General features: G+C 35.4%; 3 protein-coding genes, 1 long non-coding RNA gene and 1 other non-coding gene across 8 annotated transcripts; 2 read left to right on the top strand and 3 right to left on the bottom strand.

The window, feature by feature from the left end:
- Position 1: 1 nt before the first annotated feature.
- LOC117904770 lies at positions 2 to 7,453 on the bottom strand. 4 transcript variants are annotated; one of them, XM_034817542.1, is made up of 13 exons: positions 6,980 to 7,452; positions 6,185 to 6,348; positions 5,457 to 5,534; positions 4,308 to 4,387; positions 3,827 to 3,917; positions 2,649 to 2,867; positions 2,448 to 2,525; positions 1,936 to 2,043; positions 1,127 to 1,194; positions 916 to 1,003; positions 689 to 760; positions 526 to 579; positions 2 to 419 (listed from the first exon to the last, which is right to left on the bottom strand). In XM_034817542.1, exons 1-13 carry the CDS (start codon positions 7,356 to 7,358, stop codon positions 339 to 341), a joined length of 1,560 nt encoding a protein of 519 aa, XP_034673433.1. In that variant the 5' UTR covers positions 7,359 to 7,452; the 3' UTR covers positions 2 to 338. The 4 variants fall into 4 exon arrangements, with proteins under 4 accessions (XP_034673433.1, XP_034673418.1, XP_034673425.1 ...); XM_034817527.1 differs by having other exon boundaries at positions 2,448 to 2,867; XM_034817534.1 differs by lacking the exon at positions 689 to 760 and having other exon boundaries at positions 2,448 to 2,867; positions 6,980 to 7,453.
- A 242-nt stretch (positions 7,454 to 7,695) lies between these two features.
- Positions 7,696 to 7,768, bottom strand: TRNAA-CGC. Its single transcript has one exon. It is a non-coding gene; the product is annotated as a tRNA-Ala (tRNA).
- A 346-nt stretch (positions 7,769 to 8,114) lies between these two features.
- Positions 8,115 to 10,002, top strand: LOC117907857 (cytochrome b561 and DOMON domain-containing protein At3g61750-like). Its single transcript, XM_034821523.1, has 4 exons — positions 8,115 to 8,374; positions 8,447 to 8,903; positions 9,247 to 9,542; positions 9,625 to 10,002. Exons 1-4 carry the CDS (start codon positions 8,150 to 8,152, stop codon positions 9,892 to 9,894), a joined length of 1,248 nt encoding a protein of 415 aa, XP_034677414.1. The 5' UTR covers positions 8,115 to 8,149; the 3' UTR covers positions 9,895 to 10,002.
- A 9,775-nt stretch (positions 10,003 to 19,777) lies between these two features.
- Positions 19,778 to 22,007, top strand: LOC117906669 (probable protein phosphatase 2C 8). The gene is made up of 3 exons (XM_034819798.1): positions 19,778 to 20,843; positions 21,146 to 21,251; positions 21,347 to 22,007. Exons 1-3 carry the CDS (start codon positions 20,181 to 20,183, stop codon positions 21,682 to 21,684), a joined length of 1,107 nt encoding a protein of 368 aa, XP_034675689.1. The 5' UTR covers positions 19,778 to 20,180; the 3' UTR covers positions 21,685 to 22,007.
- A 2,101-nt stretch (positions 22,008 to 24,108) lies between these two features.
- Positions 24,109 to 24,936, bottom strand: LOC117907314. Its single transcript, XR_004649985.1, has 2 exons — positions 24,498 to 24,936; positions 24,109 to 24,381 (listed from the first exon to the last, which is right to left on the bottom strand). It is a non-coding gene; the product is annotated as an uncharacterized LOC117907314 (long non-coding RNA).
- Positions 24,937 to 26,306: the final 1,370 nt, after the last annotated feature.

Below are 26,306 nucleotides of genomic sequence, written 5' to 3'. Positions count from 1 at the left end.
ATAGTAGGCCAAGACCAAGAATACAACTTCATTTGGGGATTCTTCAAAAGCAATTCTTGGGCACTTTTTAACACTTGAATACTCGCGAAAACAAAAATGTGTTTGATTTACATGGTAGCTTTCTTTGTTTACACTAGGGCAATCTTCAAATGAGACATGTCTCGTTGACTTTTGAAGCCCTCATTACCCTCTTTAATGAGAAATTAACGGTCCTCTGGGAACAGCAATGATTAGAAAAATCAAAGGATAAAAGGAATTGGCATGCACTGCCTAATATTGTAATGCCAAACTATGTGAAAAGGGATTCTCTGTGCAAGTAAATTACCAAATTTACACGTCTACACCTGCTCCGTGGGAATGAGTTCAGAACTAAGAAGCCTTTCCACCTCATCGTTTGCCTCTGCTACTTGTCTCCATCTCTGCATGATAAATGAATGATGATAATCAATAACAACCTTCCTTTGATAAATAGAATAAAAAAGATCTATATTCGGTGTAGGAAAAAAAAAAGTCCCAAGTGCATGCCTCTTCAAGATTTTCAAGCTCCATGATTTGCTGTATCTGTTCAGCAATACTCTCCTACATACAAGAATCACTAGTTTCAAGAAATAACACCAAAAGGGCTGTAACATTCCTAGTTTCAAAAGAAAGCCAGGGTAGATAGGTATTATCATCAATTGTTTCGTACCACATTGCTTGCTGATTCGGCAGCAAGAACATCAGAAGCCATTTCTACTTCAATCTCAATCATTGAAGAAATCTGGCAAATGAATGGTGTCAGAAATGTGTGTTAACTCGCGCCTTTTCATTGAAAATCTTAATAGGGGTTGAGTTTTTTTGTTTTTTTTTTTAATTTCTTTTTCTTGAGTGATGGTGTGGGGGTGTGTTCATTTTCTTCTTGAATAGAAAACGTACTCTAGCGTAACTGTCGATCAATTCAATCCGCCCCTTGAGGGAATTTTCCAAGCCTTCACGCACCTTCTTCACTCTACTTTTCCGAGCACTGAACACAAAGGAATGCTTTTTCAGACATTTGAACTTTGAACCAGATTACTACAAAATTGATAATAATTCAGGATTTACTGTACAGTAAAAAAAGCAATAAAAATGATAAAGAGGGTTTCACCGATAAGAAGGCTCTCCAACAGCAAGAATTTTGTTCTCCAATTGGCACATCCGAGCTAACATCCACACCTACAGAAGAAACAAGCAACTTCTAGCATAAAACTTTAAGCCTCTCTGTCCCTTGATTAAGAGGAAGAAGAAAAACACACATTCTTTGGACTACAAAATTAATATTAATAATCTTTATATATAAGCAAGGTATGTTGATTAAATCCTAAATATATTCTGATCGATCCTGTTTAGGAGATCACCAGATGATATAAACTAAATCACCTGCGGCATTGTTAAAGTTTCCAGCATATATGCAAGAAATAAGATCAGTAAAGCCAATTTGACAATAGAAAACTATCTCATACAATTCATGAAGAAAGCATCATAGGAGACATTGTAAAAAGAATCCAAATATTTTTCTCTCAGTCAATACTTGTGAACGAAGCATCAGGGAAGACTCTGCAAAATAAATCTAAACCTGTGTGTGTGCATGTGTGTTTTGGTTATTATTCATAGTCAAAAGAGTTTTACTCAGCTTGCTTATCAAATGAAAAAGCATATCCCCTTGTTAAGTTCCTTGTTTATGTCCTTCAATGAACTACTATTTACCACTGAGAATTTAAATTAAAATTAAATTTGAGGAGATTCCCTTAGCAGGCTTGCCCATGTGCACAAATGCTTCATATCTTTTCTGGACTTGCAGAAGAGGGTCCAAGTTGATAACTTTTCAAGGCATTCTCCACATATCAAGTGAATCAACCCAAAAAGTTAAATTGGAAAGTAGTTGATCACACTAGAGCAACTTTGACGTGAGCATACCTCTTTTTCAGCAGCTTCTTTGAGGTCCTTGATGCGAGACTGAAGCATATCATACTGAGATAAAAGTTGCTGCTTGATAGCGATTGTATCCACTGTCCTCTGAGGAAGCTGATACCATAGAAAAAAAAAGGGTAATAAATTTATGTATTGCCTCACGAAAGTCATTAATAGATTGTAAAACCATATTGGAAAAGGAAATGGTAGGAAGGAATCTAAATTATTTTATTTGATTTAGCATGGAAAGTAGGAAGGAAAATCAAATATCATAAGAATTTAAGAATTTATGAATCACTGAAACTCACTTTACCCAAATACCCAACACAGAAAAAGGTAAAATTTAGGAATGTGCATGACTACATAGAATAAATACTGATCAGACAGTTGGAACCTCAATGCCAGGAATAATTTGGAGAAGCCCACTAATAGTCTTAAAATAAATAGCTTGGAATCTCAGTAGCAGAGAGAGTTTGTGGGCCAAAGTAGTCCTTGAAAAATGTAAAAGATCAACTTACCCGATTCATTTGAGGGAAAACTAGAGTGTTTAAAGTAGTTCCAACAGCAAGAGATCCAACAGCAGCAACTGAAAGGAACTGAGGCAAACTGGGATCAATAATTCCAGAGGCAGCATCTCCAGCGGCCAGCACAACAAGAAGTGGAAAGAGAATAGAGGGATTAAGTAAGGATGAGCTTCCATCTTTTCTGGGGGCTCTTACTAGTAGTGATTCCCGACCATCTTTGTGGTTTGTTAGGCACATAGGCTCTCCAGGGTAGAAGTTGGGTGCTTTTGGACTAACTTTAAAAGGACCTATCTCTCGATAAACATTTGATGGAGCTGCTAGAGCAATGGTAACTCTTTCTCCTTCTTGGGCAGGGAGATCAACTGTTTTAGTGGCAAATCTGTGTGTACGTGCCATTCCAGAAGGCGTCTGGACCTGAATGTGGAATTGTAAAGAATTGGCTAATTAATAGAAGTGGTATATAAAAAATCTTTGCATGCATAAAGCAAAAACAGTGGCACCTCATTATATGATTGAAAGGTCACATCAGTTAGGTACCCTTTTTTTGGTTGATATGGGAATCTATTTCAGTATAATTGATGAGGGAGCCACATCCCTGGATGTTCAAAGAACTAATTGAAACAACAAACTTGATACCCAAATTAATACATCATGTCTGAGTAACATCTACAAACAAAATGACAAGGAATATGCCAGTTACAAAAAAAGAAGTTAAGAAAACACAGAAAGAATGAAAGATTATATTTTATATCTGAATGAATATTTCTGACATTAGCTTCAGAGCACCCACAACAATTATTAAGAAAATTGGGAAAACTTTGGGCAAGGATGAGGAGAGTTTTTAAAGTTCCCCAGGTGGTTATGATGAAAATCCACATATTTTGGCAGAGATCATGGATGGGTTAATCATGGGTGAAATCTCCATTCAAATGGCAATTAGAAACATATTAGTTGAAATAAAGCTCTTAAGTTATTATTACCAAAAAAATTAAAGAAAAATGATTACACCTTTGCCCTCTTATACTACAGCAATACCTATTGAAACAAAAATCAGGGGAAAAAAATACTGATGCTGATGTGGTCATTGTAAAGAAAATCCAAAGAATGATTCATCCATATCATACCAATGAGATGGTGTTTTTTCATGCGGAGGATCATATCCTAGAGAACTTACCATAAAGTTAAACCCCAATCAAGATGAGAAGCCAAAGAAATCTAAACCCAGTTTTGATGTTCATAATGCACATACAATTTTCACAAGTCCTATTGAATGTAAGGCGCACACACAACCAGATTTGGTGTGTAATTTTTGTAAAATGATCCTTTCAAAGAAAAAGATAAACTGAGAAATGCACAAAACAGATAAAACCTACCACAATGGAGTGAACAGCAGCAGGAATGCTTTCCTTCATTATTTGCAGTTGCAGGAATCCTAGCCCCCTTTTCCATGCTGGAACATCCATGCTGCGTTCGGCAGGAGGATATCCTTAGAAAAAGTGAATATCCCAGGATCAACACCATACACAAATAGATTCTTGTTTGAACAGATTAGACTAAAAATAAGGGGAAGAAAAGCATCAATGTTTCAAGTTAACTGTATCCAAAATATTAATTCTGTAGACGTGGATTTGAAAGGCATTGTGTGACCCTTAACTGATGGTCTTTTCATCTAAAAGGAAATTGAAAGAATAAGTTCAGAAATGACTAACTGTAGAAAATACTAGAATTTGTGCATTTGCAGCAATTCTAAGCACTAGTTGAAAACCCTCAACCGGATCTAATACTAAACCAACTAAAAATAATGTGAGGTGTTAATTGCCTGATTGAGAACAAATGAGATGGAAGTAAACCAACCTGATTTCCTCTGACTCAATACTAGCTATGTCACCAGAAACAAGCTCATATTGGTAGCGGCACTTCGAACAAGATACTATCTGCAAAAGTATTGTGCAGGCATTCTTAAATAGAATAAAAATAAGAAAAAATAAAAATACTAAAATGTTAATTTTAATGAGGTTACCTTGAATCCAACATGCGACCCTAACTTAAAATTTGAAGAAACTAATCAGACACTATAACATGTAGACATGACTCAACAGACCCATGTCAAAATTTTTGACAAAACAGTTCTAGAAATTCGATAAGCCTAAAGATCACTTCTATCCAATAAGTTAAATTTACTGTGAACTCACAATTATGAGAAGTATACAGGTATGGTTGCCTACGAAGGATGGTGCTTTCTCTGTTCAGTGGAACCGTTCCCCCATGATATTGTTTGGAATTCTCGGGTGCCCTCAAGAATTAGCTTCTTTGCTTGGAAAACAACTTGGGCCAAGATTTTGACTTTGGATCAACTCAAAAAGAGGGGAAGAAACTAGTGACCATATTCACATCCATTGTTCGAAAGCTCGTTTGTTGTGGCAATTGATCCTTGCACATTTTGGTATTCAGTGGGTGTTGAGTTGTTCAGTTAGAGAGGTCCTTCTAAGTTGGCACGGGTCCTTTGTGGGTAAAAGGAGGAAGAAGGCTCGGAAAGCTGCTTCGTTGTGTATGTTTTGGGCTTTATGGCGGGAGAGAAATAAGAGGGCTTTTGACAACTTTGAAAGCACGGATCAAATTTGTATTTATTTTGGGATTGAGTTAGATTGTACATTGAGGGCGGATCTTTATCATTGTTAGATTTTGTGGATTGGGTAGGCTCACGATAGGGTGCAATAGCAGGTTTTTGTGTCTTCGCGCCTTTTTGTCCCTTTTTTTTTCCGTATACGACATGCATACTTTCTTTCTTTTAATACAATTCTTATTTACCTATAAAAATAAAAAATAAAAATTGGCATGATAAATAAATTGTTCCCAGCAAACAAAAATAATTGGTGGATCTAACTCTCAACTTGGAGCATGTGCACCAAATTTTGTGCTACTAATAGCTACTCTCTTCAAATATCCAATTCTATATCTTTACCGAAGATGGAGTAAGCACTAAATTACTAGCAAAGTGAATACCTGAATGCCATGTTGAGGTTGTGCAACAGCAACAGCAATCATACAACTTGGACATCTCACAAGTTTACCAAAAGGGACCTGCAAAACATCCAAGATGGGTTTCATTTGTGACTTTTACAAGCATAAAGGCATATCAAATTTTAAACCTGGGCATACTATAATGGCCACACCCAAGGGAATATTGGACAGTGGGGGTTGGAAGGAGGTTGTAGTAATAATTAAGATGAGTTTGCAATAGAATAAGTGGTAAAGGTTCACCACGACTAGACTTCTGAACAAGTTACAATTAACTGTTTCAACTTTCTTGTCAGAATTAGACAATAAACGTGTGAGTCAGTGGTTTTCCGCTTTATCCAAAGCCAACTCAAGGACAAGAGTTGCAGGGTTGCACTTTGAGGATGGCCAACATGAAACAATCCATCAACATTTTGAATATGTCTGATAAAAAAAAATACCTTGTGAAGATGTATGCATGACCAGGTGGCATGCATTAGTAGCTAGGAGAAAACATGGAATGTGATGCAAAATCCAATTAATGTTCCTGATATTTCAATGATACTTTATGATTTACTCTCGAAGAGTTTAAGGCAGTCAATGACCAACCTATTTATTTGTCTAGGTTCCATGTATTGTTTAAATTTCCATTAACGTCTATAAACCATCATGAAAAGTGCTCTAATTTTTATCAGGAACCAAGCAGAAAAAGGCCAAAGTATAAGTTTTCATACCTCTTCGCCAGGGGATACTCCCACTCTACATACATCAGCAATCATCCTAAGAGCTTCTGAAACTCTCAATGACGCTGCAAGACCCCTAACTAATGAAGTGTAGACTCGTACATCCGGCCTAGACCACTTCCATCTCTCAATGAGGGCACTACTTCCACTAGCAACTGTGCATGTATGAATCCGCAACAGTGTCAGCACATCAATATGCCATATATGTTACAAGAGCAGTTAACTTTCAACAACAGCAACGGACATGATCTAAACATGAATTCTTTTACTTTCTTACAATACATTCAAATAAAAAAGTTATAGTTAACTAACAACAGCAGCAATGGACAAAATCAAAATATGAAATCTATTAAGTCTTACAATACAATTATGTAAAAACCCCATATAACACCTGCAACAACAAAAATGGATAGATTTAAACAAAAAAACCTATAGATTTCTTAGAACATAGACACATCACAATCAAGAAAAATGTTTCATATCACAAATGGATTTCAAGAATTGGTTCCACTATAGAGTCACAGCCTGATTAGTAAATAGTTGCAAAATCGGAAGGGTAAGGAAATTGCAAAATCACATGAAGGAATTCTCCTAATTGCTTCTTCAAATAGACATAATGGCGTGAACATCGAACTACTCAGTATGATTCAGCATTACTGATTCATTAAATAAAACAGTTCAAAGTCCAAAATTCATCTCAATTTTGAAAGAATGATGCTAACAGCATCTCCGAAGGTTTCTCCGATGCGGTTGGCGGCACGAATCAATTTTGAATACAGACGGTACCTTGATCGAAGCTAGAACGCATGGAGTAGAAAACCGACAAGGCCAGGTCGGCATTGTTCCGATCAAGCGCGGCGGATATGATGGAACAGCAATCGGCAGTGTCCACAACGCCACCACTTCTCTCCCACCTCTCCGCGATCATCTCCAGCGCTTCATCGGCGTCTCTGGCACGGGAAACACGACTCAGCAGCTCATCGTCCAAGAGCTTCGAAGCGGAGGCGCGTGCGACGTCGTTTTCGGAAGCTTTGGTTCTGAAGGACTTGGAAGTGGGAGAAACGAAGAAAGTGAGGGTTTTGAAGGTGGAGATTTCGGGAGCGGAGACGTGAGGCGAGGGGCGAGAGAAGCGAGAGAGCCATGGCGAAGTCAAGTTCAGAGTCATCTCTTTCCTTGTCTCTCACTCTCTGAAACCAGGAGCTTTCAGAGCTGGGATGAACTGGAATGAAAGGATTAGGATTAGGAATGAGAGGCTGTGGGTACGAAACGGATTGGAGAGGAGTTTTGATAATGTGCACTGTCATGTACGGGAATGATGTGAATTGTGAGCCGTGGAAAAGTGTCAGGATATGAAATGTGAGCCGTCGGATGAGTTTAAAAGAGGAGTGGCCTGGGTGGTCTTAATTTGTCCGTCGGGATTTTGTCAACATGGCATGTCACGTATGGGAATTGTGAATCCTCAGCCATTCGATGAGTCGAGAAACTAAAAATGAAAAACAGCCTGGAGGTGCGGGGAATCGAACCCCGTGCCTCTCGCATGCGAAGCGAGCGCTCTACCATATGAGCTACACCCCCGAATACTCAAGATCGAAACATAATTTTATACAAACAATATATTTTCCTGGTTTGTTACATGGATTGTCCGTACTTAGATACCGCTAGCCTTTTTTGACAGCTTGTTTGCCATATACGGATCTCATTTCCACCATCACTGTTACATAACTATCAGAAAATTTTGATTACAGATTTCTAAATGTTAAAAATAGTCGTTAGAGGAAGGAGCGGACATGGTTTGACACAGTTTTCCACCCAATATTTCCATTCACCACTTTTCCAATTTTGAAAATTCAGAAGGTATCATCAATCCATTTCTTTTTTCCAAGTTCTCGCCCTCTTCTTCTTCATAGCCGATCATCCATCCTATTGGGAACGGCTTGGCTTGCAGGTTCAGTATCAATGGCGGCTGCTTTGAACCTGAAGCTCCTAGCTGTAAACTTTCTCTGCATATTCCCATTTCTCATTTTCTTATCTGAGGCAAAGATCGCATCCTATATCCATGAAGATGATTCCCTGGTTCAGTCATCCTTTTGCCATGACACTATCCTTAGCTTTCTCCCACCGCCATACCGCCGTCAGAAAGGTTTCGCATGTTCTCAACCTTGGGGTTCTGTATCTTTTAAAGTAAGCCTGTAATGGTTTTCTATTTGATTTAAGCTCCATTGTTGCGCTGTGGTAATATATTTTTTGGTGCAGTACTTTCAAGATAGTGATAATGTCACCACCATTGTTTTATCGAAAGACAAATTTTTGGGATGGATTGGAATTGGATTTTCGAAGGATGGGGGAATGGTGGGTTCAAGTGCAGTGGTGGGATGGACCGGTGGAGTTAAGAATATCGACAATGACAAGGACGAGGTTGAACCTGGGATAGCGAAATTCCTTTTGGAGGGGAAGAATGTTGAAAGCGTCACATCGTTTAAGGGAGAATTTAATTTCACTGATACTCCTCCTTTTGTTATTTTGAATAATAATTCGTTTTATATGGGATTTCAAGCCAAGTTTGATGCCCCTCTTGGTCAACAATATATGATATTAGCTATTGGGAGTGATCAACCTACTCTAACACCTCATTCTAAAGAGCCCTCCGATCGCCTCGTGCGGCTGACAAAGCATACCGATCAAGCAGTCATGCAAGTTGATTTCTCTTCAGGTTTGTTCCCCACCTGCATGCTAATCCAGCTTATATCTAGGAAACTTTCCTAAAGTGGGAGCTTCTGACAAATTAAACTCCTGATATGCTTTTGTTCCAGAAAATAACAGAAAAAAGATAAATAAATTATTTTTATTTATTATTTTAAACTCATTTCATTTATATAAAATTTAAATAATTTTTAAAAATTATAAAATTTTAATAAATTTTGATTATATTTATATATTTTTTATATATTTATATACAAGAAATAAATGATAGCATAAAAAAATCATTTTTCTTAATATATTTTTCACTTTTGGGTTAAGTTTGATACGGAAACTTTCTGTTCCGTGTCTCACAGGACATAACTCTGGTGTTAAGAGACATGGAGATTTGAAAGCGAGTCATGGAGCCATGGGGCTAATTGCATGGGGGGTGCTTCTTCCATTTGGGGCAATCATCCCAAGATACTTCAAGCATCATGATCCTCAATGGTTTTATCTTCATATCTCGATCCAAATAGTGGGTTTTCTTCTGGGTCTTTCTACTGTCCTCGTAGGAACGGTACTCTACAGTGGACTGGATTCCAACCGCACTCCCAGATTAAAGATTCACAGACCCATCGGATCCTTGGCGTTTTTCCTTAGCATTCTTCAGGTTTGTTTTCGCTCGGGCCTGGGCCTTTCCTCTAAATATATTTCTTCAAGCAGACTGAAAACTAAGTGCTTCTTCTTCGCAGGTAATGGCATTGATTCTAAGGCCGGACAAGGCATCCAAATGGCGCAAGTACTGGAACTTGTACCATCACTGGGCAGGGAGACTTGCTCTCTTCTTGGGAGGTCTGAATATTGTGATTGGAATTTGGGTTGCAGAAGCAGGGTCTTCGTGGAAGATAACATATGGGTTATTTGTAACCTTCATTCTTCTGACAGTCGCCGTTTTGGAAGCGTCCTTGGGGCTGGGGAGATCCAAGAAGGCAGATGCGAGTCCTGTTTTTGGATCCAATTAGGTTTTTTGTTCATGTGTCTGCAGACTGCACCTTTATTAGGACCCTAACATGTGATCTTTACATTTTTTTTTTAATAGATTGTTGAGAGTGATAATTCCCACAACTGTTGAAATCACATTTTTTTGGATGCTTATCAGCACTAACTATGAGTTTTTCCTTATTTACTTTCTTCTGAAATGGGTGACAAACCATATATTTTTGCTAAGAAGGAGCAGAACTACTTCATTTAGTCTAATTTTATAATAAATTTTTTTAAAGTTTTGTACTAAATTTTTTTATTAAATTATTAACCTTTGTAAAATAAATAGGTAATCAAATGAAAATTAACAATCATATTTTAGTTGTATAGAGGAAACAAATTGATTTGTAACTATGAGAAGACATCATTAAATTGTACCACAGTTATTTTAGGGCATGTTTGTTTAGGTGAAAATGAGGATTGAGAATAAATATCTCATTCTTTTCCTCGTCATTCCATGAATAATTTATATCATAATGATAATAAAATTAAAAGTGATTTTAATGAAAATAAAATCCCACTTATAAGTGAGATTTTAACTCTCTTCGGTTAGGAGTTATTTTGATTTTTTGGTGCAAGTTATTTTTAAAAATATTTTTATCTTTTTTAGATAATTTGTTTTTAAAAATAATTTTTTATTTTGATTTCAAAAAAAAAACACAAATTGTAAATTCAATTTATATAATATAAACTAAATTTCATTCTTGTCTCATTCAAAATATAGACAAATTTTTAATTGCAAATAAATTAAAAAATGGATAGTTTTTAATAAAATATAAATATTAATAATATAATAAAATCATAAATGATATTTTTTTTATAAATATTATAAAGATATAGATATTAACATTAATTGATTTATTTTGTTAAAAGTAAATAATAATTATTCAAAATTTATAATTGCTAATACTATTCTATTTTAAATGAATATAAAAACAAAAAAATTTTAATTTTTTAAACTATAAATGAACCAATATTTTTTATTATATGTATACATTTATTACTCAATTATGAAGGCGACATTCAATTATTATATTTAATCTATAATTAATTAATTAGTATTTTGAATTTCAAATTATTCTTAAAAATACAAGATTTTTTAAAGAATTTAAAACATTAAATACAAAATCCCACTTAATTTTAAATTCATTTTTCCATAGGAAAAATAATTCCCTATTTTATTTTATTTTTAAAGAATAACAACCAAATAATTGTATAAATTTTTTTAAAAAATGTTGTTTTTAAATCACACGTCCAAATACGATTTTGTTATTCAGTTAAAAAAAAAAAAAGAATTTTCAAGGATTTTTTTTTTAAATGAAAATGAAAAATTATTTCAAATTATGTACAATGTGAGATTCTTTTTTAAATAAAAAAAAATATTTTAAATCAAATGTATGGATATTATTGACAATTTATTTATTTATTTTCCATTTTCATTCCCAAAATGTAGACATTTACTATGGTACTTCAAAATTGAAATAAAATAAAACAACTATTCATAAATGTAGATTGAAAAAGTGGGGTTTAATTTCAAATTACATAGGAATTCCAATCCATCCATTAAGATTGTTCTAGATTCATAATTGAAACTACAATAAAAATTGTAGTGATGCTTGATATGTTTTTAAAAATACGAAAATTCTCAATAATTGAAACTGGTAAAAACAAAAATTTGCTACTACCCTTTCGTAGAGAGGACAATCTTCAGACTTGAAACCTATGGTCATCAAGTTGCCTGTTTTGAAATTGCAGTAAAAATTGAGATTATCCTTTGGATATTGGAACTGAAGAAAGAATTCTTGATAATTAAAACTATTGCTGCAACCCTCTCATGGAGAGGAAAACTATTGAGACTTAGAAATCCTTGAGGATAATTTGAGGGTTGTAAGGATTTCTTAGTCTCAGTAGTTGTCCTCTCCTTTGAGGATTTGCTACAAGGATGAGTGGTGCAGAGGACGTGGATCGATTTGTGATTTGGGAGGAGTCGGTACGTAGTAGAGACGATGACTGGATCCTTCCTTGGCAGGAGATCGCCATGTGAAGAAGAGTCGCAGAGGTATACATGAATGAAGTGACCTCTTGCGAGTCATCAAACGGTGTTGAAGAAAAGTCGAAGATCGACGATGCTGTGAAGCTGAATTCAGAGCCTTCGACAAGCGAATCTTCTGCACTGGAGTCGTCGAAACTGGCGTCGCAGAGCGGTGGGGCACCGGGCGGAGTAGTGTTCGCTGGAGGTGAGAACAAGGGAGAGGCGGAACTCGACGTGTATACCACATGGATCAGCGCCGGTGATCAGGTGGAGGTGGGCGATGGGAGACGCTATGACGGTGGCGCTGGGAGAGCTCGCCTGGTGCGATTCCCTGCCGTGTACGGAAGAAGAGTGGTAGAGACGATGAAGAGTAATCACACAGGTATGAATGAAGTGACCTCTTGCGAATCCTCAAAGGGTGTTGAAGGACAATCTAAAATGGACGACGGTGCCGTGAAAATGAACTCAGAGCTTTCGACGTCGGATTCTTTTCCACTGGAGTTGTCGAAACATGCTTCCCAGAGCGGTGGGGCACCGGAGGGATTAGTGTTCGCCGGAAGTGACAGCAAGGGGGGAGAAGAAGGGGACAAGCGGAGCTCGACATGTATACCTCATGGATCAGCTGTTGGAATTTTTATGTGTGGACTTACATAATCAATTTAATAATGTCATAAATCAGTGTTATTTATTTTTGCATTGTGGTCCATAATGGGACTGGATACATATTATTGCTTGATTTTTTATGGGCTCACCCTAATTCACTTGACTGGCCCATTAAGTCAAGTGGTGGTCTAAATAATGTGTGTGATATATATATGAATATATATATAAAAGAAAAGGAAGGGCTCTCTCTCTCTAGTGGGCTCCCTACTCCTTCCTCCTTTGGCTCAAAGAGAGCACGCACTCTCGTTTTGGACTGAATCTGGGTGTAGAAGGGAAGAGCTCATTAACCTGTAATTCTCGCACCATCAAGCATTGGAGGAGCTTCTTGAGTACCAGAAAAGAGGAAGAAATGGCCTTTCACGGAATTAACCAAGGTGAACGTTTCAGTTTTTGCCGTTCAATGCATGCTCGAATGTCAACATGTGATCCTATGCTGTTTAAATTCTCTTCAATTGGTATCAGAGCTTGCATGGATGACATTTGAGCTGCAATTTTGGGTTAATTTTTGGGTTTCCCGTTTCCTGTTGTGGAAGCCATTTTTTTTGGAATTTTATTTCTCGTTTGATGTTGATTCTCTGTTTTCAAGCCCGATTGTTGTTGGAAACTTGTAGAGAATATTGTTTTGAGCAAAACCCATCATTTTATTTGATTTTTGGAGCTTGTTTGGTGGGATTTCGAGAATTAGGGCTTGCTTTGGTTCTTCCTATTATGCGATTTTTGTGCAAATTTTGGGATTAGATTGAAGGTTTGATGTTTGAGGATGGAAATCTAAGCGTTTTTTGTCGGAAAATGCCCAAAATTTTGGCCGAAAAAGGAAAATTTTTTTTTCTCCTGCACCAGGCCGTGTTCAGCTGGAGAATGAGATGAATAGTGACGTCATGACATCATCATGACGTCATAAAAAAATAAAAAAAAAATAATAAAAAAAAAAAACCAAATTTTTTTTTTGTTTGTTGCCTTGGTATTCTTGGATTGATTGTGCATATGCTAGAATTATTATGCCTTTGTTAAATTTGACTTTATTGGGACAATTATTATTATTATTATTGTTCTTTATGGTATATTTTTTTCCTTATATCAATAATGTTGTCCTATGTCAATTTTGTTAAATATTTCAATTTATTGAGGCAATGAAGCACACTTGTGTGATTGCCTATCGCAATTCCAAGTGTGTCAAATTGTGAAAATTAAGATATTTTGAATTTTATTCATGACAATTGTGAACATATGTGTGGTTGCCTATCGTGATCCTATATGTGTCAAATTGTCTTTGTTGAGATATTTTATCTCCCTCTTTTGATTGTTTTATTATTGTGATAACTAAGGTCCATACGGGTATTGTAATTGTCCTATCGATGATAACAATGCTTGGTAGGATGCTTAGATTGGTGAAGGAAATTAATTTTATATTATGAACCGTACTAATTTTCTTTGCCCTTTCGGTAATAAAATTAGTGCATCTTGGTTGTGATATTTAATTGGTTGTCCTTACCGCCGTGGAATTTTCAAAATTCCAAGCTGTTGCTAAATTGAGAAATTCTGGAAACTAGCAAATGCATGATTTTGTAGTAACATGCATATTGCTTAATTTTGCTATTTTCCAGCTGCTAGCAATCCTGATATTACTCTGCAATTGTCTGCCATCAAACCTCTTACTGGAATAATTTTGAGGAATGTTTTGAGTCTTTCAATGTGCATATGACTATGCACATTTTGGACTGGGCTTTGAGGGTCAGTGGGAGTAGTTACATATTTCTTGTTTTATATGTTGATGATATACTACTCGCATCAAATGATCCTGACTTGTTGATTGAGACAAAGCACATGTTGTCAACCCATTTTGACATGAAGGATCTTGGTGAGACTTCTTATGTCTTGGGCATAAAGATTCTTCGTGATAGGGATAATGGAGTGCTTAAATTGTCTCAAAGAACCTATATTGAGAAAATATTGAAGAGGTTCAATATGCACAACTGTAGTTCTACTAGAGCGCCAATTGTGAAGGGTGATAACTTTTCAAAGGCTCAGTCTCCTCAAGATGATGATGAGAGAGAGGAAATGAGAACCATTCCTTATTCATCTTTAGTTGGCAGCCTTATGTATGCTCAAGTATGTACACGCCCTGATATTGCTTTTGTTGTGGGCATGTTGGGTAGGTACGTGAGCAATCCTGGGAGTCAACATTGGAAAGCTGCTAAGAAGGTCCTTAGGTATTTGCAAGGAACTAAGGACTTAATGTTGACATATCAGCACACCAGCTTACTTGATGTAGTTGGGTTTTGTGATGCTGATTTTGCTGGCTGCATAGATGATAAGAAGTCCACTATGGGCTATATTTTTGTGATGGCAGGAGAAGCTGTATCTTGGAAAAGTGTCAAGCAGACACTTACAGCATCCTCAACTATGGAGGCAGAGTATGTGGCATGTTATGAGGCTTGTTGTCATGCTATGTGGATGCGGAATTTTATTTCAGCTTTGGGAGTTGTTGACTCCATTTCTAGACCGCTGAAATTATTTTGTGATAATTCCGTAGCAGTTGCTTTCTCCAAGAACACTAGGAGTATTTCTCGCTCCAAACATATTGATGTAAAATTCTATTTTGTTAAGGAGAAAGTGGCAGAGTCTCTTGTTGATATTGAACACATGTCCACAAAAAGTATGTTGGCGGATCCATTAACAAAAGGCTTACCCATAATTGCGTTTCAGGAACATGTATCTCAAATGGGGTTGTTGGAAGCCTAGGTTGTATTAAGTTAGTGGGAGCCATTTTTTTGGTATTGTAATACTATGTTATTATTGAAAGGATTGTTATTATTGTATATTTCCCTGTGAATCAAGCAATGAAGCATGTATGATTGCTTTTGGCTATTTATTTTGATGAGATTCTATGGGACATTGATTTATGATTATGTGTATGTTGTAATGTTTGATTATGTAGTCCAAGTGGGAGATTGTTGGAATTTTTATGTGTGGACTTACATAATTAATTTAATAATGTCATAAATCAGTGTTATTTATTTTTGCATTGTGGTCCATAATGGGACTGGATACATATTGTTGCTTGATTTTTTATGGGCTCACCCTAATTCACTTGACTGGCCCATTAAGGCAAGTGGTGGTCCAAATAATGTGTGTGATATATATATGAATATATATATAAAAGAAAAGGAAGGGCTCTCTCTTTCTAGTGGGCTCCCTGCTCCTTCTTCCTTTGGCTCAAAGAGAGCACGCACTCTCGTTTTGGACTGAATCTGGGTGTAGAAGGGAAGAGCTCATTAACCTGTAATTCTCGCACCATCAAGCACTGGAGGAGCTTCCTGAGTACCAGAAAAGAGGAAGAAATGGCCTTTCACGGAATTAACCAAGGTGAACGTTTCAGTTTTTGCCGTTCAATGCATGCTCAAATGTCAACATGTGATCCTATGCTGTTTAAATTCTCATCATCAGCGTCGGTGATTGGGTGCAGGAGGGCGATGGAAGATGCCTAGACTGTGGCGCCAGGAGAGCTCGCTTTGTACGACTTCTACCCCGTGTACGACGGCCACGGCGAGGCTAAGGTGGCGCACGCGTGCCGTGACCGGCTGCACAAGTTACTCGCGGAGGACATTGAAAACGGGAGAGATGACGAAGAAGGAACCAATTGGGAGAATATGATGGTGGCGGGCTTTTCAAAGATGGATGAAGAGACTAAAGACGAAGGCAGTGAGGAGGAAGACAGTTCGGAATCTTCCTTGTTGAGGTGGATAGGATCGACGGCGACGGTGGTGGTGGTCGATGAAGAGAAGCTTGTGGTGGCCAATTGTGACCATTCGAGGGCCGTTCTACGCCGCAGCAGCGTTGCCGTGATGTGTCTTTTACTCGATTGCTTCTCCCCGCACGAGAATTCGCAGCATCGTAAAACTAGATATTCAATTTTCCTCTGATTTTTCCCTTGCCAAACGCACTAATAAAAACCGAATTTTGATGACCTCATTTTCCATGTTGTGATAAATTGAAGCTATTTTTTTATCCTTTTAAAACTTCTTTTATGTTTATAGGAATTTTTTATAAATAATCTCTCCCAGAATTTCCAAACTTCACCTCTCCCAAAGGGACTCTATCCTCTTAACTTGTGACCCTTTGAGCAGCTGGACAGGACTTCTCTCAGTAACTTTTGCCTCTTCGAAAACTGAAAAGTTGACAGAGATTTTTGTTTCATTCAAGCAGGTACAATTTTGTGTTTCAAAGGATTTTTTTTCAGTCTGGAAACTTATAGAATTCATATAAAATTTTCTTCTCTCTTGGGCTTTGCGCATCAGAGGCTACACAAAGTATTTCTCACCGTCAGAGATTCTTGTCTTTTTATCTTGGGGCTTCACGGTTGAGCATATCCACTTCACGTGATTACATTACCAAGATTTAATTTGATTAAAAAGCTATCTTTGATTATAGAAAAATTTAAGAAAAAAAAATCAAAAATGGATTTAAAATTAATTATTTCAAACTCATTTTAATTATTTAATTTTTTTTATCAAATCAATCATAATAAAATAGTTTTTTTTTTTTTTTTTTTTTTTTTGTCGTCGTTTAGTTTGCTAAATTCGGAGTGGGGAGGATGAAAAAAATGATAGTGGATCATGTGATATTATTATTATTATTATTATTATTATTATTATTATTATTCCACTCATGTTTCAAATGATAAATGTCAAAATTAATTCTATCATATATTAATTTGAGTCAAGTTAAGTTTGAATTAAACTTGAATTAATTGAGTCAACCTCAAGTTAGATCAGCGGGTTCTATGACTCAAATTCATGTATATGAATTGAATCCACTTTTAATAATCTTTTTATCTTTATATTTTGTGTATTTATATTAAAATTTAAATAATAAATAATATATAATTTTGAAATAATAAAAATTTATTTAACTTTATTGAAAAAAAAAATAATATATTGAAAATGAGAACAGTTTCATTTTATAGTTTATTTTCTTATTTGAATATAATTTCCAATCATAAAATCCACCATTTATTGGATTTTAAAAAAGTAAGAAAATTGATGATTTGGATAGAAGGTTTATTGATTCAAAATTTTCATTGATTAATTTTTATTTTTTTTTAAATATTGAATTCATAATCAATCATTCAAAGAAAAAACTTAGAAATTTATGTAATAATAAAAATGCATTTAAAAGTAAATTACAACCAAGAAAAATAAATTAATTAGTCTTAAAAATGTGTTAATCCTTAATTCCATATTATTCCATATACCATTTACAAAAATAAATATATTTTTAGTAAAAATAAATTGGATATTCGAGACCCACTAGTTTATGAGCTCAATTTTCCTATGTTGTGGTAAACTTAAGCGATTTTCTATTTAGAAAATTTTAAATACTTTCTACATGCTGTTTACAAAGTCTCAGCACTTTCATTTTTGTTGAGTTTACGGTTTTATCATTGTTAATAGGAACAAAAATCCTAAAGAAAAATTGGAAAAAAAACCTTCTCTATACTCTCCCTAAGTGTAACTGAGAGTATGTGACTTTGAAGCATATTTCATTGTTGTCTATAATTTCTCCACCCTCAAGTTTGAGTTCTCTTCTATGAAATGGGATATGCTTGTAACATGGATTTATGCCAAAAAAAAAAAAAACTATGAAATGAGATATGAATGGTAACGACCCGACCCGTTCTTTTCTATATAAATATTATTCAATAAATTTTTATAGTTTTAAAAAGTATTTACATAATTAAAAAAAAAAATCTATATATGTATAATATTAGAGATTTCTTTCTCTATCTAATGTGCAATATTACCTATTATGCAGACGAGTGTCTCATAAGATGCATATAAAGATCAAAGATCAACTCTAATATTATTTATAACATTGAAGTTAGAAATCGATTATAATACCATTTATTATAGTAAAATTAAAGATCGATTCCGATATTATTTATAATAGTTTATAACAATGAGAAAGATGATCAATTTTGATGTCATTTATAACAACTTGCTTCCTCCCATATAATAATATTTGCTTTTTAACATTTTCATAATTAAAATTAGTCCATACATATATGGTATCACGAGGAACATCTTTCCCTATTACACATATTTTATTCCAATTCTTGAAAGCATTGACATATTTTTGTGAAGGACCTTTATCTTATGAATTTTTTGTTTTTTTAACTTTGAATAGCCTGACAGATAAAGGGATATGGTGGAATCAGTAATAATTACATTAATGTGTAATTTTTCCACTATGGATTCTTCTTCGATTTTTCAGTAGAATATAACTGAATTTGTTCTAAAACAAATAGTCCAAAGCCTTGATCATCTCTTTGTTAATTCTATCATGACATTTAGGTTACTGCCCATGGGACAAGGCAGCCTTCTTTTGTAGATGTTACTTGCAGACCCCGCATCACCCTTGGCCGACACTAATCGAGTAATCTTTATTCTTTATCTTACTATTAATCCAATAAATTACTTATTTCTTTTAATTATTAATTATTTTTAATTTTCAAATATCCATGTCTCTTTTAATCTTTATTTTTCGAATATAATATAATATAAATTATACTTCTATTTTATATGAAAAAAATATATAAATCAAAACCTTGTTTATCAAATATAATCATTTATTTAAAAATTAAGAAAACATTTAATATAATTAATAATAGTATTCATATTTTTTTTAAATTTATATTTTAAAATCATATATATCATATAAATATAAAAAAAAATTAGATAAATTAAAGATGTGTTTAATAATGATTTAAAAAAATATTTTTGACATTTTTTAGTACTTAAAAGATAAAAATATTTTATAAAATCGTGCTCTAATTTTCATTTATTTTCACTATCAATCACTATCGATTGCACTTTATAAAAAAAAGTCCTTTATAAAAATTTTGATAACCCTTCAAAAGATACTCAAAGCCCCGTAAAAAAAGAGATTTGTGAGGAATCTTTTGTAATGGAAAGTAAAGAAGAAGATTGCGGCGGATCCAGAGAAGGAAAGGACAATTCTTGAGACTTGAAATTACAATAATAAAAAAGTGGTGAAAATAAAAGTGAGGAGACACCTTTCGCAGAAGAGGACGAGACAATCCACCTGAACTCTGGGAAACTCTTTTTAGAAAAAAAAAAAAACAAAGGAAGGTTAGGCCACCAAAATCAGGGACATGGGAGGAAAGTCTAATGATTAGCAAATAGAAATATATTAGTCTAATGGGTAGAAAATGTAAAAGCATTGGTTTAGTATTATTTTGACCTCCGTGGAAACGTGACCGACTAGCGTGTTTTGCTTCTATCTATACTAATAAATCTCCTTCAAAACCAGTGGAACGCATACCTCACATGTGGACCTCAACCAATGAGATTGGTCCACGTGTCCCACGGGGCCAAGAGCAGTCAAGAGCAGTCACACAGAGACCAGGGTTTCCAGAATCACATGGTGGCCATCCAATGCTCATATCGCTCTCTATTTATACCATCTCGGTGGAAGATGGTTTCCATGCTAAGGTTGTTGTTTGAGTAGTTGCCGAGAAAGTGAAGGAAATTGGTATGTTTGATAGAGACGATGCAGAAGAGTCACACAAATATGAATAAAGTGACCTACTGCGAGTCCTCAAACGGTGCTGGTGCTGAAGGGCCGTCTAAAATAGATGGCGGTGCCGTGAAGCTCAATTCAGAGCTTTCGCCCTCGGATTCTTTTTCAATGGAGTTCTCGAAACAGGCGGACGGATTAGTGTTCCACCGAAGTAACAGCAAGGGGGGAGATGAGGCGGACAAGCGGAGCTCGACATGCATACCTCATGGGTCGGTGTCGGTGATCGGGCGTAGGAGAGCGATGGAAGACACCCTGACTGTGGCACCGGGAGAGCTCGAGTTGTACGATTTCTACGCCGTGTACGACGGCCACGGAGGGGATCAGGTGGCGCACGCGTGCCGTAACCGGCTGCACAAGTTAGTTGCCAAGGAGGTCGAGCACAGGAGAGATGGCGAGGGAGGAATCCATTGGGAGAACGTGATGGCAGCGAGCTTTTCGAAGATGGATGAAGAAATTAACGTCGAAGCCAGCGAGATGGCTGACAGGTCGGCATCTTCCTTGCTGAGGTCGATGGGGTCGACGGCTGTGGTGGTGGTGGTCGACGCAGAGAAGCTTGTGATAGCCAATTGTGGCGATTCGAGAGCTGTCCTATGCTGCAACGGCGTTGCCGTGCCATTATCTCGTGATCATAAGGTGATGTGTCTCTTAATCATTCACTTCATTACTTTTTGCACTCCATGGAGCTCACCAAAAGTTGAAAAACACAAGATATCCATTTTCCTTTCTAATTTCTCCCTAGCCAAACACACTTGAGAAGGGCAACGTAAAAGAGAATGTTGAAGACCCACAGGTTGATGAGTTCATTTTATGCCAAACAATACTATGAAATGGAATACGAAACTGTCATGGTAAATGAAGTACACTATTTACATTTATTTATTTATATTTTGCAAAGGGACCTTGATCTCACGAATTTTTTCAACTTCTTTGAACAGCCTGATAGACCTGATGAAAGGGAAAGGGTGGAAGCTGCCGGAGGAAACGTCATAAATTGGGATGGTTTTCGCGTCCTAGGAGTGCTTTCTATCTCACGATCAATAGGTATTTTTAGAGTGTAATTGAATATTCTCTGTTTTTCACTCCATTAATTTTCAATACGTGTTCTGATCAAAGAAATATTTTCATATATCGTGTAGGAGATTACTTTCTCAGGCCATATGTGATCTCCGAACCAGAAGTGACAGTTTGGGAACGAAAAGAGTCGGACGAGTTCCTTGTAATAGCAACTGATGGGCTATGGGATGTGGTTACAAACGAGCTTGCCTGCAAGTTGGTGAAGAGGTACCTTAGTGGCAAAATTCGGAGGAGATTCTCAGAGGGAACAAATGCGAGTTGTGCTATGGAGGCAGCTTCCATACTAACTGAACTGGCTATGGCTCGAGGAAGCAAAGACAATATCAGCGTGATAGTAGTCCAGCTGAAGAAACATCACTGCCATGGCAGTCTCAAGAAACCCAATAGGTCAAGCCCTTAGATCATTTTCTTATTTCATCATCAAGAAAACCAGTGCTCCAAGCTCCCAGCCCTTAGATCTTTTTCTTATTCCATGCCTCATGGGCGGCAATACACAACCCTTTGACCTCTAGGTCAAAACCATGTTGTCTTCCTATCCTACTAGTAATCTAAGGGGATAAGTTTTGCACTACTCATGGAAGAGTTGTCCCTTTGATGTCTAACATAATGCATGAAAGGACGTTTAGTTGGAAATTCATTGGCAAAGACTTCTCCAAACTAATCTTTGCCCAAGTAAGGTTCCATTAAATGTTGATGGTAAATGAAAAGATTAAGATTAGAGAGAAAAATGATCAACTTATATCTTCAATTCAATATCTATCTCATCGATCTCTAATCTTTTATTGCTTCTCTAAAACTTTCTAAGAGATAATATTTTTAAATAAACAAATATAAATCAAAATTTTATTTATCTTAATCTTCTTCTCAAAATCTTACATCTTCTAGTAAATTAATAAATCATTTGTTTTATTTTAGCCATTATTTATATATTTTTTTAAGGATAATATGCATGTTAAAATTTAACGAATTGAATAATTAGATTTAAGTCATTATCTATTTTTAAAATAATTAATATCTTCTATTAATCAAATAAAGTCTAAATGATGCAAATCATACTAGTAAAAAAAAATTATAAATCATACTCAAGCATAACAATTTATTTCAAAAATAACAAAATGTTTAATAGGCAATGCATTTTAAATTTAAAAAAATAACATTTACAATTAATAAGGTAATTTAAAAATGCATCTATCATCATTAATATATCAAATATGCGGATTTCTAAAATACCAAAATCATTATCCTAAGATTATATGTCATGCACTATATTAATTATGATGTGGATTTCTCAAAGTACTATAATTTCTATTCCAACTATTCCCCGACATAAACAAGACTCATAATTACAAAATAATTGACTTTAAGTAGGATTTCTTCTTTAGGTGGACTAGACTTATATGATATTAATAATCACAGATAACTTGCTGTCATCCCACCAATGGTAGGAGATGACATACCAAAACTTCTTGATTGATAAAGAAGTAAAGCGGAAGATATTTAAGGCATCCTTCATGATATTTATATCTTCGTACTAAACAAGTGTGAAAAAGTAGATAAAGAGTGAAGTATTAATATTTATCATAATCATATTCCTAATTCACATTTTCGCAAGAGTGGATATTTTTCAAAGTTTCAGTATATTAAAATTGAAATGAAGAACATGAAAGTAGATTGGGATCCTCAGCAACATATAGCCAATATCTTGTGAAGAGAGAATTCTTGAGAATTGAAACTATAGTAAAGAGATTAGTGATAACACTGACCTTTTAATGTGGAGTCAATCATTAAGAATTGAAGCTTTACTAAAAGAGAATTCTTGATGAGTAACTTGAAGTAAAAATTGTAGTAAAAACTAAATCTCAATGCTTGAAATGTAGGGCTTGAGAGACCTTTCTCTTGAGTTTTGAAACTTTAGTAAAGAGAGATTTTTTATTTTTTTATTTTTAGAAATGAAACTATAGTAATAAAAAACTACTGCCAACCTTCTCGAGTTGAGGACAATCTTGAGACTTGAAATGATTGTAAAACTATAATTAAAAAAAAAAAAAAAGTTAAAGTAACACTAGATACCTTTTCAAAGCAAAGATGGGCTACGAAGGGCACTTCACAAACCTTTTCAAAAGGAGGATAAACAATCAACGTTAAGACAAAGAATCCTTGACATCGATAAGGAGGATAAACAACCAAGGTTAAGACAAAGAATCCTTGATAATTGTAAATACAATAAACAAAGGTTATCGGAAACCCTTTTAAAGAAAAGACAATCCTTGAGACTTGAAACCATACCACGAGAGAATCCTTGAAAGTTGAAATTGCAGAAAAAATTGATGTATGAGATCCTTTTCTTGAAAATTTAATCTTAAGTAAATAGAGACTCTTTCTTTGAGAGAAAAAATAAATAAATAAAAATCCTTGGTAGATCCTCTTCGGAAGAGAACAATACTTGAAACTTGAAATGACAATAAAACCATGGTAAAAAAGTTACCATAGCACTTGATAGACCATTTCAAAGCAACAACAGGCCAATAAGGGTATTTTATAAACTCATCGACTCTTTTGAAAAAGAGGTTAGATTATCAAGTTTAAGATAATGGAAAATAAAGTATTTTTGACTCTTTCAAAATGAAGATTAGGTCAACAAGTCTAAGATAGTGGAAAACAAAAAAATCTATGATGGTAATTGATAAACCTTTTCAAAAGCATAAATATTCTTTTCAATTGGTAGGGAATTGTTGATAATTATAACTTCAATTTAAAAAAATTAAAATTTAGAGATAGAACTTATCAAGGAAAGGATAATCTTTTAGGTGGAAGATGGGTGATCAAAATAAGAACATCTATCATTTTTTGTCATTTAAGCAAAAAGATATCAATGCACAACAAGCTGTACGTAGATGACATGGTGCACTATATAATAGCTGTATATACCAATAAATTAATAACTGTAGCCAAAACTAGGCACATATACCTCAACCGACGAGATTTGTCCACGTCTCCCACTCGGCCAAGCTTGGTCAACTGGAGGTCATGGTTATCCAGGGCCACGTGGCCTCAATCCAACGCTCACAGACGATGGTTTTCATGTTTTGATTGTTTCCTGAGAAAATTTCCGAGAAAGTGAAGGAAAGTGTATAGCTTGCTACAGTGTTGAGTGGTGGTTGGTGGAATTGGTACGTTAAAATAGAGAAGATCAAACCTGAAATAGATCCTTACTTGGCAGGAGACAAGCTGCACAGGTATCAAAGAATTGGGAGTCCTCAAATGCTGTTGAAAAACAATCGAAAATCGACGACAGTGACGAGAGGCTAAATTCTGAGCTTTCGACGTTGGATTCTTTTGCATTGGAATCGTCGAAACAGGAGTCTCAGAGCGGTTGGGGCACCGGACGGAGAAGTGGTCGCCAAAGGTGACGGCGAGGGAGGAGAGCAAGGGGAGAACCGGAGGTCAACGTGTATACCACATGGATCAGCGCCGGTGATCGGCCGGAGGAGGGCGATGGAAGACTCTCTGACGGTGGCGCCGGGAAATCTCACCTCGTAAGATGGGCGCAGCGGGGCCAAGGTAGCGTACACGTGTCTTTATCGGCAGCACAAGTTACTCGCAAAGGAGATCGAAGACGGGAGAGCGATTAGCGGCGAAGCCAGTGAGGTGGATGACATATCGGCATCTTCCTTGCTGAGGTGGATGGGGTCGACAGCGGTGCTGGAGGTCGGCGCAGAGAAGGTTGTGTTGGCCAATTGTGGCGATTTGAGAGCCGTTCAGTGCCGCTGCGGCGTTGCGGGCGTGATCATTAGGTGTTGTGGTGTTACTCTTTACTTCATGGAAAAGTTGCACCACCCTGGGAGTTTATTTTCCTGGAAAACACGAGATCTTCAACTTCCTTTCTAATTTCCCTCTCACCAAACACACCTGAAAAGTGCAATGCAGAGTTGGAGTGGACTGTGGAGCGAAGGTGACACAGTGTAGTTGATGCAACCTGGTAACAAACACTGAATCACCCACCACTTGATGGGCCCATTTTTCTTAAGATGTAAACTTTAAATTTGAATTGGAAAAGATGTTAAACAAAATTTGGAAAGAAAGTTCTTAATTAAGTCCTTTTCGATAATATTTTCAAAAAGCAGATCTACATTCTTTTGAATATAGAAGTCTCTTAAGGAACTTGTTACTTGAGTCTCAAATATTTTTTAAAAGTAATTTTTTTTACATACTTCTTTATTTTCTATCATTCTTCTATTTATATAATTAATTTTTAAAACAATATTAATTATATAATTAAAATAAGATAATAAATGTGAAAATAAGGAATGACACTACTCATAGGAAGAGATGTCCCTTTCATATCTGGTTGGGAATTCATTCGCAAAGACTTCTACAAAATCATCATCTATTTTTAAAAAATAATATAATATTTTCTATTAATAGAATAAAGTTTAAACCATACTAACATTATATTAATATTTTGTAAATTTCATCCCTAATTTCAAATCCTAATATATTAAAAACGAGAATTATTAAATCGTACAACTATTTTTAGTGTACTATTAATTATGATGTGGATTTCTCAAATACTTGAATCATTATCCTATAATTATTTTTAGTGCATTATTAATTATGATGTGGATTTCTCAAAATAGTATAATTTCTATTCTAACTATTCTCAAGATAAACAAAACTCGTAATCACAAGATACATTATTATTATTTATCGCGCAAATAATCACATTCATATTAAATAAGTGTGAAAGTGGATAAAAACATATCATTCATTTTTTATTTTTTATTTTTGGAAAAGAATAGATATTTATCATAACCATATGGCAAAAGTGGACATTTTTCAAAGCTTTGGTATATTAAAATTGAAATGAAGACAAAAATATTCATGAATGTAGATTGGGATTCTTAGCAACATACCACCAATAAACCATGAAGAGAGGATACTTGGGAATTAAAACTATTGTGAAAAGAGGATCCTTGAGAACTGAAATTATGGTAAAGAAGTTTGCACATTATCGAACTTTCA

The sequence above is a fragment of the Vitis riparia genome, chromosome 2 (assembly GCF_004353265.1).
Source record: "Vitis riparia cultivar Riparia Gloire de Montpellier isolate 1030 chromosome 2, EGFV_Vit.rip_1.0, whole genome shotgun sequence".
Lineage (NCBI taxonomy): Eukaryota > Viridiplantae > Streptophyta > Magnoliopsida > Vitales > Vitaceae > Vitis > Vitis riparia.
The sequence above is the reverse complement of the archived record's forward strand: the minus strand, read 5'-3'. Positions and strand labels throughout refer to the sequence as shown.

Coding starts and splice junctions, on each gene's coding strand:
- LOC117907857 (XM_034821523.1), top strand. CDS start 8,150: ATGGCGGCTGCTTTGAACCTGAAGCTCCTAGCTGTAAACTTTCTCTGC. Junction 8,904..9,246: donor GCAAGTTGATTTCTCTTCAG/GTTTGTTCCCCA, acceptor CGTGTCTCACAG/GACATAACTCTGGTGTTAAG. Junction 9,543..9,624: donor TTTTCCTTAGCATTCTTCAG/GTTTGTTTTCGC, acceptor TCTTCTTCGCAG/GTAATGGCATTGATTCTAAG.
- LOC117906669 (XM_034819798.1), top strand. CDS start 20,181: ATGCAGAAGAGTCACACAAATATGAATAAAGTGACCTACTGCGAGTCC. Junction 20,844..21,145: donor CATTATCTCGTGATCATAAG/GTGATGTGTCTC, acceptor TTCTTTGAACAG/CCTGATAGACCTGATGAAAG. Junction 21,252..21,346: donor TTCTATCTCACGATCAATAG/GTATTTTTAGAG, acceptor TATATCGTGTAG/GAGATTACTTTCTCAGGCCA.
- LOC117904770 (XM_034817527.1), bottom strand. CDS start 7,358: ATGACTCTGAACTTGACTTCGCCATGGCTCTCTCGCTTCTCTCGCCCC. Junction 2,868..3,826: donor CTGCTGTTCACTCCATTGTG/GTAGGTTTTATC, acceptor TTCCACATTCAG/GTCCAGACGCCTTCTGGAAT. Junction 1,004..1,126: donor GTTGGAGAGCCTTCTTATCG/GTGAAACCCTCT, acceptor CTTTGTGTTCAG/TGCTCGGAAAAGTAGAGTGA.